This window comes from Capricornis sumatraensis, chromosome 2 (assembly GCF_032405125.1).
Source record: "Capricornis sumatraensis isolate serow.1 chromosome 2, serow.2, whole genome shotgun sequence".
Taxonomy (NCBI): Eukaryota; Metazoa; Chordata; class Mammalia; order Artiodactyla; family Bovidae; genus Capricornis; species Capricornis sumatraensis.
This window is the reverse complement of record NC_091070.1, coordinates 1,307,163-1,317,395: the sequence shown is the minus strand read 5'-3', so window position 1 is coordinate 1,317,395 and position 10,233 is coordinate 1,307,163. Positions and strand designations below refer to the sequence as shown.

General features: G+C 58.2%; 1 protein-coding gene across 1 annotated transcript in view; it reads right to left on the bottom strand.

The window, feature by feature from the left end:
* Positions 1 to 170: 170 nt before the first annotated feature.
* The window catches only part of NRDE2 (NRDE-2, necessary for RNA interference, domain containing), a 46,962-nt gene continuing 36,899 nt past the window's right edge, over positions 171 to 10,233 (bottom strand). Inside the window, exons 10-14 of the mRNA XM_068965895.1 lie at positions 7,546 to 7,932; positions 5,468 to 6,369; positions 4,268 to 4,406; positions 685 to 756; positions 171 to 293 (exon numbers count right to left, since the gene is read on the bottom strand). Coding sequence (XP_068821996.1) covers positions 171 to 293; positions 685 to 756; positions 4,268 to 4,406; positions 5,468 to 6,369; positions 7,546 to 7,932 — 1,623 coding nt within the window. The remainder of the gene's footprint in view (positions 294 to 684; positions 757 to 4,267; positions 4,407 to 5,467; positions 6,370 to 7,545; positions 7,933 to 10,233) is intronic.

Below are 10,233 nucleotides of genomic sequence, written 5' to 3'. Positions count from 1 at the left end.
ATAGACGCACATTCACATGCATCGTGTGCAAAGCAGCTGTGCGCCGTTTGCACATGCGCTAACTGTCCAGGGGGGAGCCTGAGCCCAGACACACCGTCAGGGAGGAGCCTTCAGGGCAGAGGTCTGGGCGCGCGCGTGCCCGTGTCTCGGGGCAGGCCCCGCCCCGGCGTCTACTCCAGCAGCAGCTCCAGCTCCTCCAGCGGCAGGCGCACCCGCAGCTCCTTCTCCGTCATCAGGTCCACGACCTCCTGCATCTCGTCGGGGAAGTACTCCACGGCGTCCAGGTACAGCGCCTGGGCGGGGCGACGCCGGTCAGCGAGCGGCCCCCGGCCCCGCCCCCCTCGCGCCCTACCTCGGGGCACCTCCGTCAGCCCCAGGGCAACAGGGGAGCACGGCCTCTCTCCCGGGCGGGCTGGGGAGCTGCGGTGGTCCCCACCCGTCTGCTCTCTGAGCGTCCCCGGACCCGGGCGCTGCAGACAGAATTGGACGTGGGTCCCGACGCGCTTGCCTTCTGGGCTGGGCTTTGGCAACCAGCTGCCCCCAGCCGCACCTCCAGGACAGGAAACAGGCCCCTCGGGCTGCAGGGGGCCACAGGAAGCCCTGGAGGGCCGGGCCCAGGCACGGACCGGATGAGGCCTGGCAGGAAGGTCCCTGAGAATCCAGACTGAGGCCTGTAGAACTCACCTTTGCCCAAGGACAATTCTGCAGTGCTTTGTAGAACACACCTTTGCTTCTTTCTTTATTTCCTAAGGAAACCTAAAGCAAGGGGGGAAAAGATACAAAACTGAGGGGCCGAAACAAAATCTAAGGCTACTGACCCGCACGGGCCCCCGGCACACGGGCTGCGGGGGGTCCCCGTGCCGCGGGACGCCCTCGGGGCCTCTGCTGTGTCTGGCGGGCCCGGACTGGGCCTTGAACCCTGATGACCTGTCTTCATCTCCTCCTTTCCCGCAGGCCATCACACCTGGTGTTCCCAAGTGTGCCGAGAATGAGCGTGATGACAGAGAAAAGGCTCACTTTAACACTAGCCATTTTCTGCAAACTATCTTACATAAATGAGATAACCAGGATTAACAATCCATAACCTTGTCAAGAGCAAATTTCTGATCAGGAATTTCAGTCTGAGAGTGCGCAAATATTCACATTTCTACTCTAAGCACGTTCTTATACAATGCGTGTGTGCTAAGTTGCTTCAGTCGTGTCTGACTGTGACCCCATGGACTGTAGCCTTCCGGCTCCTCTGTCCATGGGATTCTCCAGGCAAGAACACTGGAGCGGGCTTCCATGCTCTCCTCCGGGGGGTCTTCCCGACCCAGGGATGGGACCGTGTCTCACGCCTCCTGCACTGGCAGGCAGGTTCACTGCTGGTGCCGCCTGGGAAGCGTTCATACAACACTAAGGTATGAAGCCTTGGTCTCAACTCACAGGAGCTCTTCCCACACCTGCTGCGGATGCCGGCGCGGCAGGCAGTCTCCCCTCCACCCCCTCGCCCGCCAGCCTTTCCCAAGTCCCGGGAAGGGACCGACCCCTCCCCCAGGAGTCACAGCCCCCTCAGGCAGCTCCGCGGCGGGCGCCCACAGCCGTGAGTGGGCTCAAGCTGAGCTCACGGAGCTGAAGTCTGTGCCCAGAGCTGCCCGCCTGCCTCCGCCTGCCTCCCCCAGGCGTCCTGTTCCCATAGGAGCGTGTGCGAGCGGACGCCCACCGGGCAGGGAGCAGGCAGGGCTGTGACCGACCCCCCGGAAGCGCTGATGGCTTCAGGAGCGCCCCCCCCCCCCCCCGCCATGGCTCAGGGCCTCCGTCCAGCAAGGCTGGCCTCGCCTCCCATGCAGATCCTCCAGGTGGACGCCCTGTCGGGGAGCCTGTCCCCTTGGGCTGTACCAGCGTTCCTGGTCAGCTCCAGGCAGGGCTCACCCCTCACCCCAGGACTCCCAGCTCCCTCCCAGGCCGTTCTGAGGCTGGACTCAGAAGGGACCCCTGAGAGCTGCTGTAAGCTGCCCGCCCGCACACGCCAGGGCCCTGTGGCGTCCTCTGCCAAACAGTAACCACACTGAAGGCTTGGTTTGTTCTTGAAAGAAGAAATATGTCATTAGTGGACTTTCTCCACCACTGCCTTTGTGAGATGCTCAGATAACCCTGCTCCTGCTAAGTCACTTCAGTCGTGTCCGACTCTGTGCGACCCCATAGACGGCAGCCCACCAGGCTCCCCCGACCCTGGGATTCTCCAGGCAAGAACACTGGAGTGGGTTGCCATTTCCTCCTCCAATGCATGAAAGTGAAAAGGGAAAGGGAAGTCACTCAGTTCTGTCTGACCCTCAGCGACCCCATGGACTGCAGCCTTCCAGGCTCCTCCATCCGTGGGATTTTCCAGGCCTGGCCGAGCCTCACACAAGAACTGCCCTCTGCTGGTTCCTCCGTCTGCTGGCCCCTGGAAAGGCCTTGGCTCTATCAGGCGTCACACGGAAAATGCCAGGTGAAACGGAGATGGTGACTGCTCCTCCAGGGAGCCAGAGCCAGAGCCTCCCCAGGGTCCCGCGGCGCCTGCCAGCCAGGCCCACCCAGCCGACACCTCACATTCTGGCTCTAACTTGACTTTTTCCACTGCTTTGTCAAAGTGTTAGGAGCCCACCCAGATGCCTTAGGAACTGGTAGGGGAAATCACTGCTCAGTTAATTCTTGGCCTGATGCTAATCTTTCCAAAAAGGTAAGCCACTCCCTGACGGCCTCAATCTTTCTTTCGAAGTCAACAAGAATTTTTCTGTCTACGGTCCAACCAGACCACGGCAGCTCCTCAGCAGAAACACTACAAGCCTGCCCGTCACCGTCTCTCTACCTGGAAAAGCCTGGAAGGAGTTAAACTGGCGAATTCGCAAGCTCTCCCTCGTCATAAGTGGAAAGGTCTTTCAGCGGCACAGACTCACAGGGTGTTGGCGCTGGAACTGAGAGAGCGTCCGAGCCGTTCCTTCGGCCGAGGGGCCTGGCGACGAGCAGACCCCGACGGCCGCCCAGCAGGGACGGCCACCCGGGGCAGGGACACCACAGAGGCGTCTGGACTTCTGGAGGCTCCCATCCCACACCAAGGAGGCAACACGTGAAATCTACGCTTTTGAGCGTGAAGAATAAACGTTGAAACCACAGAAACTTAGGTGATAGCTCATCCTGGGGCCGCCTGGGGCCCGTTCGTGCTGGGAGCGTGCCTGCGAGCTGCTGTCTTGAGACAAGCTGTCCAGGCCGTTCAGAGCTCAGGGGAGGCGCTCCCAGATAAGCTCCGGACTCTAAGAGGCTGGGGGAGGCCCGGACTTATAGCCCCGAACTTATCTTAGCCCCTACCTTCCTATCCGTGTCTTTTTACATCCCTCTCTGTCAAACGTCAATGGGGAATGTTCAAATACTTTGATAAACTTCTGAGAAATTATCCTATGGGAATAATCAGAGATACACATATTTTTGTAATAGGAAGGCCCCTCAGGGCTTCTGAAAGGTACAGTAGTCAGTGGAGGACACTTTGATATGACTTAACAGCCGTGAGCACTGTCTAGACACTCAAGTGGCTGGAAGACTGTTTCTAAAAACCTATGAAACTCAGCAGTAGATGTGTTATGATACAGGAAGTGCAGCCCGATGTCAGGCCTTTAACCAAAAACAGAGCCAACTCAGACCCCATGGGGCCCGGGAACCACCTTTCAGCCTGCACAACCCATTGACAAAATTAAATGGCTGTGGTGCCTCTAAGTAAAAACAAAGCTACTTTGGAAATGCCTCTTTTAAAAACCACAGTCCACAATGAATCTTACCTTTTAGTAACAAAACAGAATCGGGACCTGGAAATTCTCAGAAGCAGAAGAGCAACAGACTTAGGTCTCTTCGGAATGAAAGCTCTTAGACCAATTTCCAAGTTGTTGCCTCAACGAAGTTAATTTAGAGAAACACACAGATATCCCAGGGCCACCAAAGGCCCAGGTGGCCCTCCTCAGTCACTCTACCAGGCCCCTCCCGGGTCCTGAGCCCCCTCCTCTGTCTACCAGGCCCCTCCCAGGTTCCGAGCCCCCTCCTCAATCTACCAGGGCCCCTCCTGGGTCCTGAGCCCCCTCCTCTGTCTACCAGGCCCCTCCTGGGTCCTGAGCCCCCTCCTCACTCCACCAGCCCTCTCCCGGGTCCTGAGCGGCCCCTCCTCAGTCAGTCTATCTCCCGGGTCCTGAGCCCCCTGCCCTGCTCTTCTGTTAGAGGAACAGCGCTCTGCACAGCAACAGACCCCCGGCGTCTGTCCTACCAGGAAGCTCAGGTACATCCTCCACAGCAAGGGGCACTGGCTCCCGTGGTCACTCCGCACGGCGCTCTCAAACAGGGCTCTGATCCGGTGCGTCAGGCCGGTCTCAGGAAGGGTGGCATGGACTTCTCTACCGTCCACCCTGCAAGACAGAGGCTCAGATGAGTCCAGGACAACCGCTCAGGCTGACGCCGCAGCAGGGTCAGCGACGGGGGTTGGCGAGTGTGGCAGGCAATGCTGCCCCGGGTCTGGGGGCGCGGGGTGCAGGTGAGACGTGGCTCCTCCAAGGCCGGCAGAGCCTAGCGTTCAGGGCTCTGCGGTGTCTGCACCCCAGAGTCCACCCTGAGGCACACAGACTCCTTTTCTCAGGAGAACCTGCCCCTCACTAGCAGAGTGCACATTTACCGCGAGACCTTTCAGCCGAAAGGAGAGTGAATAAAATTCGAATGGAAGGTGCAAAGCACAAGGAAACTGTTATTCAGAGGCAATCCTGAACACGGCCTTTCTCAGGTCCCAGTAAAACAACAACGAAGGTTCTAGAAGGAACAATGATGCCTCAGCTAACACGTGCCCGAGCCTACTGCTTAACCTTCAGACATAAAATAGTGTTATCTGAAAAGAGACAGTTAAAGCACGACCCTGTTCTCACCCACGATAGTTAACACAGGCTAGTAATTACTTTGGGCTCTCTTTGTGCTCAGCACTCACTCTTCCCAGCAACCCTCTTTAATCATGCCCATTTTACAGAAACGGAACCGACCAGAGCCGTGAACTGCCCTGCCCAGGGTCACACAGCTGCCTAGTGGAAGCGCTGGGACTTGACTCCAGGCCCGAGTGCCCGCCCCACAATTTCTCTACAAGGTCTCAGACCCCCGAAAGCGGGGAGTCAGCACTCAGGCACCGTAAGCAAAGCCCTGGATGCGCCGGAGCGAGGCCTGGGGAGGCACCGCGGGCTCCTGACAAAGGGGCCGCTCTCTGCCCTCACTCCTCTTTCAACACACTTTCCTGAATCCCTGCAGATCTGTCTCCTTTTTCAGTGCATTTTCCTGTAACATAGACAGGGCACCGCTCCCCACCGCCCCACAGGCGTTCCAGGCCCTGGGCCGCGTGCATTTCCAGCTTCCAGAGGCTGGTGGGCCGTGGGAACAAGGCCGGACCGCGAGAGAGGCCTGCGGACCCGCGACCGAGGTGCTCCGTGGTCACCTCTGCACGGCGTCCACCAGCCTCTTCCGCATGCTCTCCGCTTCAATCGCGAACAGCCACGGCTCCAGGAGTTTGGTGGACCTGGTGATGGCGTGGAAGAATCTTCTGGTCCTGCTGGCGCTGTGCGACTTGCTTTGAATCTGCACGTACGCCCTCCAGAGAAGCTGGTTGCCCGGGTACAACCGTAAAGCCTCTGAGAGCGCCTCTCGCAGCGGAGCCAGTGGGTGCGCGGCAACCCTGCCGTGGAACCTGAGCAGGCTGGTGTGCATCAGGGTGACGGCCTCCAGGGCGCCCTCCAGGCCGGCGCCCTCCGCGGAGACAGGGCCCCGGAGCTCCGCAGCCACCTGCTCATAGACGCGCGCAGCGGCGTGGACCCCCACGGTCAGGTACTGGAAGAGCATGAAGCACTTCGCCAGGCTGACCAGGCGGCTGAAGCGGTCGCGGGGGCCCGGGTCAGGGCCGCGGCGCTCCCCTAGACAGTCCTGCAGCGCGTGTTCGTATGCCTTCCGAGCCTTCAAAACGTGCACGGCCGAGACCTGTCCCGTGCAGGGCCCGTAGGGGCCGCGCTCAGTCAGCCCGGTCAGCACGTGCACGGCCCGGGCTGGGGCGGCCCCGCCCACGGGCGGCGACAGCTCCGCCTCCAGCGCACCGTAGAGCAGGCCGAGCTCGCAGAGCTCCGGGTCCTCCAGGCCCCGGCTCCCTGCGGTGCCCAGGGCTGCGTCGAAGACCTTCCGGGCGTCCTCTGTGTTGCCCAGCAACCACTCCAGAAGCGCATACTGCTGCCAGAGGCAGAAGCTGTTGCGGTTGTCCGGCTCCTTGAGGAGATTCTTCGCTAGTTTTCTGCAGTTCTTTCCTTGTGACTTTAATCTCTTCTTGTTTTTAGTGTGCAGACACCAAATGACCTAAAGGCAAAAAGGAAAAGAATGACTTCAAATGCTCCATGACGTTACAGACATCCCTTTGTACTGTCGAGTCCCCTGGTGACTCAGACGGTAAAGAATCTGCCTGCAATGTGAGACCTGGGATCCCCCCTGGGTGGGGAAGATCCCCTGGAGAAGGGAGTGGGAACCCACTCGTGTTCTTGCCTGGAGAATCCCATGGACGGAGGAGCCTAGCGGGCTGCAGTCTGTGGGGTCACAGAGTCAGACACGACTGAGCAGCCACTCTTTCTCTGTACTATCAGCTGCAGGAAGCCACGCGGGGCGTCCACACTGCCTGCCTCCGTCACATACCTGGTAGACCCGTAGGTTCCCTGAGAAACGGGGCTCTACCGAGGCCACGGGAACCCAGAAACGAACACGTCCAGGCTTCCCTCTGACACTCCTGTAAACGAGGCTGACACTCCAAACGCCCTTCTTCAAAGACAGGCGACCAGCAAATGTCGCTCAGTCTTGTCCGACTCTCTGCGACCCCACGGGCTGTAGCCCGCCAGGCTCCTCCGTCCATGGGATTTCCCAGGCAAAGAGCACTGGAGTGGGTTGCCATTACCTCCTCCAGTGGACTCTTCCTGAGCCAAAGATCAAACCCGCGTCTCCTGCATGGGCAGGTAGATTCTCTACCGCTGACCCAGCAGGGAAGCCCCATCAGACTTTACCAGACGCTGTTTTAATAACACAGCCTGGTGCGTGCCATTTGCAATTAGAGGATCAGAACTTTGGACCTAAACATTTAATTCTAGCTGGTGGCCAGCGGAGGACAGAAGAGTCAATCCTAGACAAATTTCTAGCAGGTAATAGATACTAAAAAGCAGGGTAAGTAGCTTATTTTATCTATTTTAATAAGTCCTTGAATCCTCTAGCCCAGCTTAAGCTTAAGAGTGGTCCTGAACACTAACTGCTCACAGACACCTGAGAACAGAGTCAGCACGAGAGCAGCTCCGGTCACTGACGAGCTGGGCTCAGTCTCCAGCCCCTCTTCCCTGCGGCCCCTCAGAAGGGGCAGCCACTCGCGCGGTGCCCTTGGGTCCCTGAAGGGGGACATGCTGGGGCCGGCACCCTGCAGAACACAGCCTGCCCGCCCCACCGACTCCTGCGACAGGAGCCGAGGTCCCCACCCAGGGGCAGGGGGTGCGGTGTTACCTTGGTGATCTCGTACCGTAGCCAGGAGACGCAGAGCTGAGACCGCTCCCTGCCTGCAAACAGAGGCAGCACCAGGTGGAAGACGTTGCGGATAAACTCCTCGCCCTCTCGACTGGGACCCCCAGGCCAGCGCCGGCCGCCCAGAGGCTCCATGCGGCCCACACAGCCGACGCCAGAGCAGGAGAGGTCGGGGAGAGTCAAGGGCTTTTCGTCATAAAGTTCGTTGTCGAAGATGCTGTTCTCGTCCATGGCCAGATAGAGGCAGGAGGCGGGGGCGCGGAAGCCGGAAGGCACCCCCAGGAACTGCAGGAAGGCCGCTATCAGCTGAAACTGGAGATCCGGGCTGGACAGTCGGATCAGAGACTGACCGAGATCGTCAAACACCACCTGCAAGGAGACAGAAACCGAGTGACCGAACGCAGCAAACGAACAGCAGGGCCTCCGCGAGTCTCCCGCGGGCCTGCGCGAACTGCGCGAACTGCGCGGGGTCCTTGCGGCTGTGGGCCCCTCTCCCGTCGCCGCGGGCGGGGCTCTTCTCGAGCCGCGGTGCCGGGCTTCTCACTGCAGAGGCGTCTCGTTGCGGAGCCCACGCCCCAGGGCTCACGGGCTTCGCTGCTCCACGCGTGGGCTCTTCCCGACCAGGGACCGAGCCCGTGTCTCCTGCTCGGCAGGAAGATTCTCTACCACGGAGCCACCAGGGTAGCCCCTCACCACCCCCAGCAATTCCTTTTAGATGGATATGCGCCAACATTAATCAGTTTTAAACACACAGGAGCTAGGTTTTCTGTAAAGTGATGCAAGCTGAGGGCAGGCGGGTGGGCGCTGGGGGCAGCGTCTCACACCCCCTGGGCACCGTCCACGGGAGGGGACACCATAGCAGGGACTTTCAGAGTCTCCTAATGGACTCACAGGAAATCCAGGATCGCATCCGCTTCTGAGAACACACATCGTTGCTTTTGTAGTTACTTTCATAAGTTACAGTTGGGAAATTTTTTATTTCAAGATAGAAGAATGTTACGATTTTGTGCTTTCTTTGCACAAACTGCTTCAGGAAATGAAAAATATGCTCCAAGATATATAAACAGCAGCAAAGGAAAAGGGACGCTGAGGAGCATCGGGCCGTGCGGGGAGCGTCATGAGGGCCTCATGCGAGCTGTGCTCACAGCTGGCTGCACGTACAGCTTTAAGCTGCGAGGCCACGGGGACCGCGCTCCGCCTGCCGCCCTGCCACCCTGCCTGGCCTCTGTGGCCGTCAGCAAAGAGGAAGTCGAAACACGAGGACAGTAAGACTGGACGCCCTGGGACTCGACCCATCAGAACCACCAATTAATCAGAAAGCTTTTCTCCTCCAGGTTTTCACTAAAGCAGAGAAATTTAAGAAATTGCTCATAGCAGTACCTGGCTCCAGGAACGAGCTTCCGGGAAACTGTCAAATTGCTGAGCCTCGAGAACTAACTTCTGGAGCTCAGCCATGAAGTCTGTAAAACCCTCACACACCAAAGACAAACCCCACCTGCCTTCTGAAAACGTGGGATCAGCCAGGGCGGGGAGCTTGCGGGTAGACTCGAGTCCCTGGCCACTCCCTCCAGCCCAGAGAGCACCTCTCTCCTTCTCCCCGATCCTAGTTTCTTAAGTCTACCCTGGCCACCCCCTTCGCCTCTCCTGGGACACCCCAGGCCCTCCAGGGCCTGCGGTCATGCCGATTCCTCTGGTGGAGCGCGAGCTCCCGGATCAAACAGATGCTCGCTCAATATCCAGGACTGGCGGAGGCCTTGTCAGGGGGCAACCTCTGCCCAGGCGCTGGGGACACAGATGCAAACAGGAGAAGCCTCTGCCCTCGAGGCTCGAGCTTTGTCAGAGCCCGGGAGCCTCACTGCTGTAAGGCCTCTCGGTCTGTACCCGTGACTGTCACAGGCCAGGCACGCCGTGGACCCAGACCCTAACTTGCATATGGGTTTTTTTCACTGAACATGTCCCCCAGGACCACATGACGCATGGCTGGTTGAATCTGAGGCTATGGAACCTTGGATGCAAAGGGCTGACTACAAAGTTATACTCAGATTTTCACCTGCTGGGGGCTGATGACCCTAACCCCCTCATTGTTTGGGGTAGACTGTAGTTGGTATTTTGTCAAAGTGGCTCAATTCCAGGTATTGAAATAGAATTTCTTCCTTTATTTTAATGTAAAACTTCTTGGGTTCCAAAATCACTGTGGACGGTGACTGCAGCCATGAAATTAAGATGCTTGCTTCTTGGAAGAAAAGCTATGACAAACGTAGACAGTGTATTAAAAAGCAGAGACTTCACTTTGTTGACAAATCCATATAATCGAAGCTATGGTTTTTCCAGCAGTCATGTATGGATGTGAGAGTTGAACCATAGAGAAGACTGAGCCCCACAGAACTGATGCTTTCAAGCTGTGTTCAAGGAGACTCTTGAGAGTCCCCTCGACTGCATGGAGATCCAACCAGTCAGTCCTAAAGGTAATCAACCCTGAGTATTCATCAGAAGGACTGACGCTGAAGCTCCAATACTCTAGCCACCTGATGTGAAGAGACGGCTCACTGGAAAAGACCCTGATGTGGGAAAGACTGAAGGCAGGAGAAGAAGGGGAAGGCAGGATGAGAAGGTTGGACGGCACCACCAGCTCAATGGACATGAGTTTGCGCAAACTCCAGGAGATAGTGG